Raw genomic sequence first — 13,773 nt, forward strand, 5'->3', positions numbered from 1 at the left:
AACTTCATTAGAAGCACCTATCAAGGTCAGCTGCTTGAATTGAAAAATTAATTAAGTTAGGAATCGACAAACACTTCTTTAATGAATATATCTCATGAGCCTTTATAATATGTATCTACTTCCATCTTGGGGAATCACATATAAAAACTACCAGGGATATTTAGTCAGTGTTTGCTTTGTTAAAAAAGAAAAAGAAACAAGCTAGCTGATGGTCACTCACACCTTTAATCACAGCACTCAGGAGGCTGAGGCAGGTGGATCTCTGAGTTTGAAGCCAACCCAGTCTACAGAGAGAGAGAGAGAGTTCCAGGACAGCCAAGGCTACACAGAGAAACCCTGTATCAAAAGAAATTTAAACATTTAAAAATTTAAAATAAAAAACAGCTTTCAGAATTGGAATATTATTAAAAATGAAATTATAAGTACCATTTATTTAAAGAAATCAAACAAAATTATATTTATTCTGGAAGAAATTTCTCTTCTAAAAGGAAAGTAATTGGATGTTTCGCAGAAAAGTTATTCAGAGTCTAGCCTGTGTTCTAGAAGAAAAAATTAAAGAGTTTATTATGGGGCACATGGACTGTGCTACTAGGGAAATCGGCATGGAACTAGAGAGAGGTTGAGACCTGTCCAAACCCCAAAAATCCCAATTTTGAGACCATCACAAGTAAGGATCACTACCCCCCTGTTCTGTGTCTGCAAGTCCTGGACCACATAGTCCTGCTGCCCCCATTTCCACAATTCTGGAGGTAGTCACATAGCCTAGCACCTGGAACGCAAATAAAGGACCCCCAACATCTCAGCTCTAGCTAATGATATGTGCCGACCCTGGAAACCCTTCCCACTCCCCAAGGTTCATAAAGCCCTTGTCCACCCCGAATAAAGTGCACAAGCTGTCTTACTGGACTCACTAAGAGCACTGTAACACTGGAATCCTCTGAGAAGGCCTTCTCCCCGCTGTATTCCCAGCCAGACCAGGACTGTCCCCGCTCTGCTTCATCCTTCCCAGCCCCGTGTGGAACAGTGCCTGCGCCGCAGGCAAAGGAGGAAGTCGAGTGCAGAACCACAGTTTATCACTAACATTTATTTGAAAAAGAAAGAGAAAAGACTATTCTGAAGGAATTACTATTCTGGGTTCCTTTAGTGTCAAGGAATTCTGACCTGGACAATTTAGTGAGACCCTCTCTTAAAAAGGGTGTGGAGTGGGGCTAGGATTTCAGCTTAATGGTAGAGAGATTATCTAGCATGCATGATTCCCTGTGTTAAAGCCCCAGTACCACAGAAAAAATGGTAGTGTGACTATATTACCTTACCTTAAATGACCTGGAAATGCTCTTATTAAGTTTAGGAACTCAATTTAATAAGATTGTTTCCATTTCCAACTTTACATCTATAAAGGGAACTATGCTGCTGTTTGTTTTGAGACAGGGTCTCACTGCATAGCTTTGACTGGCCTAGAAGTTGCTATGTAAACCAGGGCTGGCCTGGAACTAGCAACAATTCCCCTGCACCTGCCTCCCAAGTGCTAGGATATAGAGCTACCATATTTCTTTTAATTTTCTTTTGCATATCAAGCATCTAAAGCTAATCAAAAAAAGTACTTACATAGAATATTGTTTAATAACAAGACATGCACGTTTGGGTGCAGATTATGCTCATAGAGAGCATATAAAGTATGTGGTTCTATGGCTACCCTAAATACAGGCATTTTGATGTATAGTATGAAAATAATAAAAATGCCTATCTAAAGATCTAGGCCAGATTTCCTGATTCCCATTTTAAAAGAGTATTAATTAGTACTGCGAACTTGTTTCACAATACAATACAATAAGATATTGCTTAGACCTCAAAAGAGTTAGCTAGCTGTACAAAACTTAAATTATCATTATTTCTAATGTGCTTCTTTGAGCACTATAAAGGGATACTTTATTGTCTGGCCAATACCAACAGAGAAGCCAGATGAATGACTTAGGGGCATGCAGTGATTCTCTCCTTGTACTGACCTGAGGCAGTCATTTGTGCTAGGAAGAGCAGGTACACAGAAGTAGCATCCAACTGCAGATGTCCCCACTCGTCATCACCCACTACAGTGGCACATGTTTTGGTGCTGTACTTGGCATGGAGGCTATCTTTAGTACTCTGACTATACTTGAAGGACTCTACTTTATCCACCTGAAAAGAAAACAGTATAAGAAGCCAGAAAAAATCCACCCATATGACAAGCATCTGTAGTGCTATCATTACTGCACTCTGCCTTCAGGCAACTATGATACGTTTTTTCCCTACCCTGAGGACATCTGTTATTTTTAATAAAAAATAAGAAATGGTCAGAAACATCTATTTCCTGTTTGTTACCTCTTTTCTATGCTTTTCAAATGGTTGCTTTGCCATATTGTAGAGAAAATGCAAGTTCAAATGTGTAAAAACAGTTTAATGAGATAACTCAGGGCTATACATTTGTTCCTAAAATTAAAGTAGGAATATGGAGATAAATTGAGAGATGAGGATATTTTTATGTTTGTGCATAGCTGTTTTGGAGTATGGGATCCCCTCCCCAGAAGCCAGAAGAGAGCATCAGATTCCTTAGAGCTGAAGTTAGAGGCAGTTGTAAGCTACCTGAGGCCAACTTGGATGTTAGGAACCAAACTCAGGTCCTCTTCAAGAGCAATGTGTACTCTTAACTGTTCATCCATATCTCTGACCCCAAGAGGATACATTTTGAAGATGCTATGATAAAAGAGTCATTGGGATCTGAAGGTATAGCTTAGTGGTGATCTATTCTGAGGATACATAAGGTCCTGGGGCCAATTAGCATACACATACGCTCAGCAGAAGTCCACACAGAAACCTTGGGTAAAAAGCAACTAATAGTGCCTGACATAATTCCTGGTGCATGATAATAACCGTTACATCTTAAATATGGTTCATGAAATTTGTGAGTATACCTATTTAATAAGACAGAAAGTATAAAATCTAAAATACAAATGAAGTATAAAGACAAAGAAAACATATGTGAGACTAGTAAAGATATACAAACAATAAATAACTGTACATAATTTAAAATCATTTGTACATTAAGGAAGTTGAGAGCTGATTTCTTTGTACTATAATATAATTCAGAGTCAATATGTACATATTTTAAGATCCCAGAATAACAGTTTCTTAGGAAAACGCAGACTTTCAATTCACATATAAAACAATGTTCAGCTACACTGAAGTTACTTGAAGTTCAAGATTCCTTATCTCCAATCTTAAAATTGAAAATACCTTGAAAGATTTTTCTGCATTTTATATCAAAACTCATTTGGTGGAGACACTAAGTGTAAAAGGTATGAGTCTCTATGACTTTTTTATTGCAGAGTATGTTTCTCTAGCCACTGAAGACATGAAAAATTATATGATAATGTGCAATATGCTGTCTTTTTAAAAATCTGAATATTCATTAGTTTTAGAACTGATTTGGACCTAAGAGTTTCAGATGAGGGTTTTTTTAGGCCTGTATCATGTTTTGTCTAGCACACATAATTGCAAACAGTATAATGATTTTTTAAAAGAAAAATCATTTGTAAAGGAAGGAAAAAGACTGGAAGGAAATAATTTCAATTCTAACAGGGTGGTGAATCTCTGTGTGACATCCCCACCCAGGAGTTCCAAATCTTCTAAATTTAGAGTGTACTATTTGTGATTCTAAATAAAAGGCTATAAGCACTATTAAATGTTGTGTTTTTTAGAATTGTTATCAATGCCATACCTGTCTGATCATGCAGTGCAGCAGTCCCCTCATTAACTTCACTACACTCTGCAGAAATAAATGGAAACAAGACTGTTATAAACATACTGAGCTCCAAGAACACTTACTCAGCAACTTCAGTCGGTACATGACCTTTTGAGAACAAGTAACCCTATCCTGGGTTCTATTTACATGGGATTTATTTTATAGGTACACAAAACAGACTGCAGCTAAACGTTGAATCAAAAGCCATAGTTTATGGTTCTTTGGATTTAAATAATAGTCTAAGCTTTTAAGGCAGTTTTACCTAAAAATAAACCAATCATTTGATAGAGAAGAATCCACCTAGGAACAGGAGCAAGTTAATTTCCTGGGCTCTCAGGATCCTCCGGTATATGCTCTACAGCTTCTATAGCATCTTTTTACTTAAATTATTATTATTATTATTATTATTATTGTTGTTGTTGTTGTTGTTGTTGTTGTTGTTATTATTATTATTATTATTATTATTATTATTATTATTATTATTATTATTATTATTATTATTATTTTGGTTTTTCAAGACAGGGTTTCTCTATGTAACAGCTCTGGCTGTCCTGGACTCACTTTGTAGACCAGGCTGGCTGTGAACTCACAGAGATCCACCTGCCTCTGCCTCCTGAGTGCTGGGATTAAAGGCATGTGCCACCAGACCTAGCTTACATTTTTCATTTTATTTTTAAAGATTCAGTTTTCATTTTATATGTATGAGTATTTTGATGATATATACATATGTGGGTATTTGATTATACATACATACACACACACACACACACACACACACACACACACACATCTCATGCATGCCTGGCATAGGTAGGGAGTATGTTTTAAAACATCACAGCATGGAACAGCTTTTCTGATTCTCAATAACGCTTTCTGTTTTATAGTCTAGAAGATCTTAAATCAGCTTTGTGTTCCACAGACCATACTATGAGAAAATTTCTAAGCAATACCATGGGGATGATACCATGAAATGAGGATAGCAGTAAGAGAAACAGTGGCAAGATGTTACTCTTGGTGGAGGATTATGCTTTGTTTTACTTGGAAAGGTGGGTTTTCAGGCACACAGAGTTTGAAGAACTACAGGATACACAGGGAAGACTAGTAAGCAGATAAACAAAAACCGGAGATTGAATCTCAACTGAGATCAGAGTTAAAGGAAGAGAGTTGGCAATCCTTCTCATAAAGGTAATAGAAAAGCCATAAAAAAAGGCTGATATATGATACAAAGAGAATAAACTGAGAAAGAACCCGGAGTGGAGGCAGCCAAAGAAAGATCTTGATTTGCCTGAGTATTTATTTGTTATAGCTATGAGACTTAATCTATATGCACAAGAAAAGGAATATTTGTAAAAGTATAGTTGTGTACAATTCTACTTCCAATACATAGAATAAGGAAGTTAGTGAAACCCATTTCTTATTTCCATCCACAATTCTTGTCTATTCTCTGATTTTATGAGAGAAAAGCTAAAATGAGAATTGGCAAAAAAGGTATAAATGGTTAGCGTTGTTTTTGGGGAAATCCACACAGTAATGGGAAGCTGGCAGCACATAGAAATTTAATCCATGGATATATCGGATTGAATCTATGTTCATTCCCTAGTCATAGGTCAGTTATTATCTAGGCACAATATTAGATTTGTCTATATTAGAATACCCATGTAGTTAAAAAAATACCCATGGCTATAATCTCCAGATTCTTATTTAAATTATTCTAAAGTGAGTTCCAGTGAAAACCTTTCCAAGTAATTCCAATATACAGCCAGAGTTGAGAATTACTCCCCTGGGTCAGGGACAAATCCAGCGTATCACTGTTTTTGTAAATAAGGTTTTATTGAGACATTGCCATGCTAATTCTTTACATATTATCTCTGGTTCTTTCCTGCTACATCTACAGAGCTGAGTAAGTAGAAACAAGAGACCTATACACCAAAAATACTTACTCTCTGTTCTTTTACAGAGATGGGTGGGTTCCTAATCCTCAGTCTAGATTAATGCTGCCTTATGTATTTTAAGACATGAGCCCTAATAATCAAATTTGTTTTGATTCATAAAACAAGTCCATAAAAATTTAGAATCCTCATAGGAACTTTTCTCTTCTAAAGCTGTTTCCCATTTTTATAATGTTCTAAAACATTCCAAAATTACTAATGTGGTGATATAAAATATTTTTCAGCTATGTGAAAGGTTATATAATAGAACACTAAAATTTTAGAACCAACAATTCACCTTTTTCCTCATTTTCCCACTTGAGTCAAAAAAGGAAAGGCACCAACTCTAAAAAATGGTGGGACAACAGTTTTATTCCAATAATACTGAAATTTTTGATCAAATTATATTAGGCACATAATGAAAATTCTACTGATAGTAATTTATAGCAAATCAAAACAAAGAACAAACTATTGAGATCAAAATCACAAAACATTCAGAGTAGAATGAAGGAGTAGGTGGTTTTAAAAAATACTCTCTACATCTTCCCAATTTCTATTATGGCCTTATTTCTATAAAAGCCTGTACTACCTTGGCTAGACCAAATACTCCAACAATCTTTTGTATCTCTCAGGAATAGCTTGAAAGAATTCCAAATGCCTGCTGATGCTAAAGAGAATACAGTGAAACTTGCCCCACTGCCAAGAACTACAACTTCTGAATATATTTCTGCTCTTAAAAACAAACAGATCCCAATATCCTGATTTATAGATCACAGTTTGAGCTCTGATTTCCTAAATTCAAGGGAGATAACAGGAGAAAATAGCTATTGTGGCCAGGCTCCTTCTCACTAATGGCAAAGGATCTATGTATACTTACAACTCATAGCAGAGTGTTTTATTATTAAAGGTACTGTGTAGTCCAAATGATGCCAAATCATTGCCTTTTTAGACACTTGAGAGGATGTAGTTTCTTTGTGTCCAGAAGGTCTATCAAGGATGCTAATTTATTGAGGGGAAGGTGCCTTAAAAGTTGGCTTAAAGTCATCTGCTGAATCTGACCTTAATTTGTCCCCAGCAGGCAACAGGCTCTCTAAAGTAGTGGTCATTCCTCTAAAGATCAACTAAGTCATTATTTTCGTCTAATGAGGAAAGCCTGTTGATTTGTGTCCGTTCCACGCACACAGATACTACGATTACTTTCAAAAATAAGGAAAACAGTACATATCTGATCCCAAATATTCTTTCCAATGAAAATAAAATGGTAGAACCTGAAAATACATTTAAAGGTTTACTAATTTTAGGGAATACATCAGGGTAGGAGTTTCAAAAGTAATGAACATACTGAACCCCTTTTCCTGAGTCTGCAAGTTCCAATTTTCCACTGAATAACCAAGCCAAACCCAAACCACTTCAGTCATAGCACAGGAAAAATTTATAGAATGCAATTTCAGTAAGGTCATATAGGGCTACGTTTCCTTCAACACCTGCTTCCCCTACTACATTCACACACAACTCCACATCTCCATATAGTTTTGTTTTGATTACCTGCTCCAGTTCATAGGCCTTTGCCTTGTCCTCATCACGGTCTGCATTCTTCCGATATGCCAAGCCCAAACCCCAGACAGCCAGGATGCTGTACACATTATCTCGGACCCAGGCATCTTTCTGATCATAACTGGCCGGAAGCAAGCCTGTCACTGGATTCTGCAAGATCATTCAAGAGAGGACAGACAGCTAATCTCGGAGTGTTACAGGAAACAAAATCTATGGGATATTTTATTTGGAAAGTTTAAACATTCTCCTACTTCCCAATTCTTGAGTTTTAGAACTTTTTTCTTTTGACCAAAGACAGGCAGATATCATCCTCCAGCTGTACTGAGTTATAATTGACAATAAAAACTGTACATACATGTTTATAGTATGTGATTTAATGTGACACATACATGAATGTACTGGGAAATGACTAGCACGATCAAATTAATGTACCCACCACCTCACTTTGATATGGTGAGATTTATTCTCTCAGAAAGTTTCAAGTATACAAGGAAGTACTACAGACTAGTCAGTGTGCTCTTTCCACGTGCTGTCATAATAAGAAGGAAAGAGCTGGCTGAAAGTTTAAAGGTCCAAAATGTAGGTTTTAGCAAAATAAAGGCATTATTAAGGGTTTTATCAAATGCATTAGTAAAGATATTACTAAGTGCAGTTTAAAGAAAAATGTTAATTTTTAAAGTTAAACTCAACTACCAATGAAAAATCTGAAGTAAAGGAGTAGAAAAATACATAGAAATATATGTGTTGCCTTATGCCTATAACTCCCCTGCTGGAGAGACGGAAGCAGGAAGACCCATGCCACTTCAAGGCCAGCCTAGGCTACATAGTGAGTTTCAGGCCACCATGGGCTATGAAGTAAGACTTGGTTTCAAAAATAAAAACCAACAACTCCAAGAAGTATATATAAACCAGGTACAGTGGTTCATACCTGTAATCCCAGCACTGGGGACATATAGTAGGAGGATGGTGAGTTTGAGGTTAGCCTGGGCCACATGGTGAAATCCTGGCTCAAACAAAGAAACAAACAAAACAAAAACAACTTAGGAAACAAACAAACAACCCCTCCCCCCATTAGCTTGTGGTCTGTTATCCAAATGCTGAAGGCTGTGGCAGGAGGATTCCTAAAAGTTCAAGACCAAACTAAGCCACTAAGCAAAAAAATGTTTAAAGGAAAGTATACAAAAGGTTTCTTGACCTTCACAATAGGCTAAGGTAAGGATGGCTAAATTTTCTCCTACATCTTGGGGGGAAAAGGAGGGTGGACATAGATGGCCCAAACCTGGGGTGGGGGTGCCAGTAAGCAAGTGTTATGTCTTGCAACTGCTCCTGGAACCCAGCTGTAGCGGGGGGGGGGGGGTGGGGGGCAGTTATCTGCCAGTTCAGTTATTGCCTTTGGAATAACTGAAGAGGGGTTGGGGTGGGGGTGGGGACTGAGAGCAGTGTCTCTTCATGCCACACTTTGGTTCTATTTCAAGTTCAACAAGCAACTTTCCTTCAGGACCTTTTAGTGCCTCCCCAGAGGCAAATGCGATCGAGGGTTCACCCAGGGTCAGTGGCCAGCTGCTCACACTTCACCCTTGCTTACACTTACTTACCTGATGACACAGGATGGTCTGATGCACCAGCCTAGCATAGCCGTCCAGGCGGACCCCCGAGTTACTCCGGCTTCTCATCGAGCTACGTTCCTAATCCCGCAAACCACACTCGGGAAGCTTGGGCGCCAGGCCTGCAGAAACCTTCTAAAGCGCTGGGTTCACTCGCTTGCCCAATGGTTCCCGCGCGGCACCCGGCTCCTGCGGGCCTCCGGGTTCACTTCAGGCCGCGGCTCGGCCTCTGGAGGTCAAGGCTGCAGCCTGCAAAGCTCCTGTCTGAACTCTTGTTTCCCTTGGCCCCGTGGTGACGCAGCGGCATCCTCCGCTAAACTGAGGGAGACCGCGGCGCCCCGGAGCCTCCAGGCTGGCAACAGAGCCGGGTCAGCGTCCTGGCGCCACCTCCCTTGGCGCGCGCGCGGGGGCGGGGCTTACGTCCTGCAGCTGCGCGCTGCACCCACCGGCAGGTGGCCCGCCGCCCTCCGCCCAGAATGTGTCGCCGTAGGCAATGTGCTAGCTCTCCTGAAGTTATTTTCGAAGCACTACAAGTGACTATTTTAATTTTGCTCGCCTGTTGTGCGCACTGGCTGTTGCTCTTACTTCTGTAGGACTAGTATTAGGGACCCTCGGGAACTCTTCCAAACTGAAAGGAGAGACCGCGTCAGCGTTCAAGAACTGAACGAGTCGATTTCCGGATCTTTATTTGATCAAAAAGTCGGATTAAACACGGCATTCTGAAACCAACCAACCAAACAGACAAACAAAAAAGAGTTCTCTAGGGTTGTTGGCTCCTTAGAGACCTGCGGTGTGGGAAGGAAGAGGCAGTTAGGGAGCAAGTGTCGCAGACTAGGAGCAGGACAAGGAGTGAGCCGCGGCTGAGAATGTTCTTGGTGGGACAGCTAGCAATGGAGTATCTGCTTTGGAAGGTTTCTTCGTAAGGTGTAGGTGACTCGGGCAAGGAAGATTCAGCTGAAAATAAAAGTGAAAAAGGGGCTAAGGAAGAAGGCTGCAAGGATACTGTGACAGGCTTCAAGAATCTGCTTCCTGCAGGCGGCCCCCAGGGCCCTTGCTTTCCACCTTTACTGTCCCCACCCCCACCGTTTACTCGCTTACTCACCGCCCTTCCTAACTCAGCACCCTAGCCCAGACTCAGCTAGAGTACCACGTGCTTTCTCAATAGCCGGCTAAGAGAATTAGACAGTCGCTTGACCTTTTCGAGTTCTAAATCTAAGCCTTCCCTGGACACCCCACCCAGGCCACAGTGATTTTGCATTTTCTTTCTGTTCTTTCTCTTTTTCTTTCTTTCTCTTTTTATATGTCTTTTCTCTTTCTTTCTTTCTTTCTTTCTTTCTTTCTTTCCTTCTTTCTTTCTTTCCTTCGACTCTTACTTTTCTTCGCTGCTTCTGGGCTGCAGCTGCTTCCTCAGACTCTTCCTCACTTAGTATAGCATATAGTCAGGCACCTTGGAAGGTGATGGCGAATATTTGATAATGATGAAAGGTGAGTGCACAAGTACGCCAAGCAGGGATTTTTCAGGTTAGACAGCCAGTCAATGGTGCAGTTCAATACAGTGACATGGAATTCTCGGACAAATAGTTCCCCTTGCAGTCAATATCTACTTAAATGACTGTCAAAAAAGCCACTTCAGGTCCTTAGTACAAAGGGAAAGGGAGCTCATTTTGGAGAGAATAGCCCCAGTTCAGGACCCTAATTTCCTGATATCTTGCCCTCACTTAGACTGTAGCCTCAGAAACCTTTTTCTCTACCCATGTCCCTTTCAAGTCCTCTATTTTTTTCTTCAGCTCAATATCATTTAAACACATTTTCAAAACATTAAAGTAATATACGATCACTAAAGAAAACCTGCAAAATACAAAAAGTGAAATAAAATATTGAAAGCATCCCTAATTCCCCCATACCACTACCTGTTGATATTTTTATGCATTTTCTACTCTTTATATTCCGTTTGCATAGACCCCCCCTTTCACCACATGACAGCATGACTGGATTAGAAGTGACAGAGGGGAGGTATCACTAAGAGTGACAGCTAGCTGGCTATCAACAGGCCCTATTGGCTGGCATTGCCTTGCTGCTTTCATCCTCGCTCTGATTTAGATTTTCGAGTTTGCAGTCTTAGAAACTCGATCTGCTCAGTGTTCCAGAACTGGTAAGACACAGGAGGCTGACTCAGGCTAATTACCTCACAAGGGCTGTTTGATAATGAGAAACAAAACCATAGCACAGCTTACATTAACCTGAGCACTACATTTCTCCCTTTGGGAACTTGTGATCCTTATTATATACCTTAAAGAATGGCCCTATTAAGTAGGTAGTCTATTTTCAATAAAAGAGAAAACTAGAAATATAAATGGTAAGTCATATTGAAGTCAAAGTATTGGCTTAAAATAAATTTCTGTATCATTTATTATCAGTAAAGAAGAGAGCCACTTGTGGTGGCACATGCCTGTAGGATTTGCTGAAGGAAGTGGATATAGGAGAACCACGAGTTTGAGGTTAGTCTGGGCAACACATCGACTGGTAGTGGCAAAGGCAGGTTGATCTCTGAACTTCAAAGCCAGCTTGCTCTTGTTCCAGGATAGTCAGAGCTACATAGAGAAACCCTGTCTTGTAAAACAAAAAAAAACAAAAATTAAGGAAATCGGTAAAAAAAAAAAAAAAAAAAGATGATTGGGGTCGCTGGGGGATGGCTCAGAGCATATATTGTTCTTGCAGTGGTCCTGGGTTTGGTTCTCAGAATTTACATAGTATTTTAGAAGCATCTATAACTGCAGCTTTAGGGAATCAGATGCCCTCTTCTGGCCTCTTTGGGCACCAGACATGGGCATGGTCCACATACATACATTCAAGGCAAAATGCAAAATGTGAAGAAGAAGAAGAAGAAGAAGAAGAAGAAGAAGAAGAAGAAGAAGAAGAAGAAGAAGAAGAAGAAGAAGAAGAAGAAGAAGAAGAAGAAGAAAAGGAAGGAAGAAAAAGGAGGAGGTAATAAACATCCTGAAAGCTGAAAAGTGGATACCTGGCAGTGGAAGGGTACCAGAGAGTACAGAGATGGGTTATCAGATTGGAGGAGGAAGATCATCAAAACAAATTATGCATGAAAATGCCCTAACAAAACATGTTACTTTGTATACTAATTAAAAATCAACCAAAGAGGTTTTTTTCTTTGTACTAATTTTAAAAAGATTCAGCCCTGGTCCAATTGGCTAGTGTAATAGCTTTCAGGATTGTTTTTCTTTGCATTGAGGTGGGCGTACCCATGTGCATGAGTCCCAGAGGTCAGCATAAGGCATCCTTCTTCAAGTGCTATACATCTTACCTTTGCAGACAAGCCTGGAGCTCTCAGATTAGTCTATGTGGAGGGGGATGCTGATCAGTGAGCCCCAGGGGATCCATCTGTCTCCATTTCCCCAGATCTGAGATCACAAAACAGCCATATCTGGGTTTTCTGTTGATTCTGAAGACTGAATTCAGGTCCTCGTGTTTATGGGGCAAGCAATTACAAACTGAGTTTTCTTCCCAGGCACAATCATTTTCTCTTGTGATAGTAATTGTAATACAAAGAAAATAGACCTTTTTTGTTCTCACAAGTGGCCATTCTCTTCTCTGTTCTTTGTAATCATTTTTAAAATAAAAAAAATTGTATTTACTTAGAAGCATTCAGAATGCCAACAAAACAGCTGTATTTTTTTGTAATTAAACTAATATTCAGTTAACAGAACATTTCTTTGGGTAAGCAGCTGCAGAGACAACTGAAGATGAAAAACAAAACAACACAAAATAAATTTAAAAAGCTTACCATCCCCATATATAACTAATTTGTGCTGTGCACCAACAAGAACCTGTTTTAACCTTCAATACCAATTTACAACCCCCAGACTGTACCAGGCAAGATTAGTGGCCATTGAAAATACCACCAGGACAGGGCAAGCTAAAGACATTCTGTAGTGTGTTAATTATACAAAAAAGACACTGTACAGTTTAAAAACAAATCTTACACAGCCTTATATTTCAATTTTTGTTGTTGCTGTTTAAAAGAAGTGAGTTGTGTACGGGGGACAGGGTTAAATGCTTTACAAACAAAAAAATCTTTGCTAGAACCAACTTAACCATCATCATCTTCCTCTTGTTCCCCCTCTTCGTCATCTTCTTCAATCTTTTTCTTGCTCTTTTCAGCCTTGAACACCTCCTTTTTTGCTGCATCAGGTTTTCCTTTAGCTCTGTAGGCAGCAATATACCTTTCGTGTTTTTCCTTCAGCTTGGCAGCCTACTTTTCATTGCTTGTCATCTGCAGCCATGTTGTTCTACATCACTCCTGGGTTATTTGCACATCACCAATGAACCTGCCAGGATGTTCTCGTTTGTTTTTTGTTTTTTTTTTTTTGTTTGTTTGTTTGTTTCTGTTTTTGGGTGATACAGAGAACAGAACAAGAAGGCTGAAGGAGGCCTCTTGGGTGCACTAAGGTCCTTTTTTGATCTTCCTTTTGGGGGGATGTAAGTTTTCATGTCAGCCTTTGCCATGTCTTCAAATTTCCCCATTTCTTTAGCAGACATGGTCTTACACCTTTCTGAGCACTTCTTAGAGAACTCTCAGCAGCTGACAGAAGCATCCTGAGCTTCCTCTTGTGCTCCTCTTTGCAGGTCTGCACAAAGATGCACATTTTGCCTTTTGGTCTTTTAGGATCTCCTTTGCCCATGTTTAGTTGATTTTCCTTTGTGAGGCACATAGTTGCCCAGTGCTGGTCCAGCCCAGCACTGTCTCTATGGAACTCAATGTACTCTGAACCCCTTTTTTTTTTTTTTTGAGACTGTGTCTCACTGTGTAGCTCTGGTTGTACTGGAACTCACTGTGTAGATAGAACAGGTTGTCTTCCATCACACAGAGATCCACCTATCTCTGCCTCCCACACCA

General features: G+C 39.6%; 1 protein-coding gene and 1 pseudogene across 7 annotated transcripts in view; both read right to left on the bottom strand.

Annotated features, from left to right (window-relative positions):
• The window catches only part of Phka1 (phosphorylase kinase regulatory subunit alpha 1), a 118,473-nt gene extending 109,246 nt beyond the window's left edge, over nt 1-9,227 (bottom strand). For all 7 annotated transcript variants that reach the window (XM_051142268.1, XM_051142267.1, XM_051142266.1 and 4 more), the window contains exons 1-4: nt 8,853-9,227; nt 7,249-7,407; nt 3,752-3,799; nt 2,004-2,172 (exon numbers count right to left, since the gene is read on the bottom strand). In XM_051142268.1, the coding sequence (XP_050998225.1) occupies nt 2,004-2,172; nt 3,752-3,799; nt 7,249-7,407; nt 8,853-8,930 (454 nt within the window). In that variant the 5' untranslated portion in view covers nt 8,931-9,227. The remainder of the gene's footprint in view (nt 1-2,003; nt 2,173-3,751; nt 3,800-7,248; nt 7,408-8,852) is intronic.
• Nucleotides 9,228-10,039: 812 nt separating this feature from the next.
• On the bottom strand, nt 10,040-13,558 carry LOC127185279 (high mobility group protein B1-like; annotated as a pseudogene).
• Nucleotides 13,559-13,773: the final 215 nt, after the last annotated feature.

The sequence above is a fragment of the Acomys russatus genome, chromosome X (assembly GCF_903995435.1).
Source record: "Acomys russatus chromosome X, mAcoRus1.1, whole genome shotgun sequence".
Taxonomy (NCBI): Eukaryota; Metazoa; Chordata; class Mammalia; order Rodentia; family Muridae; genus Acomys; species Acomys russatus.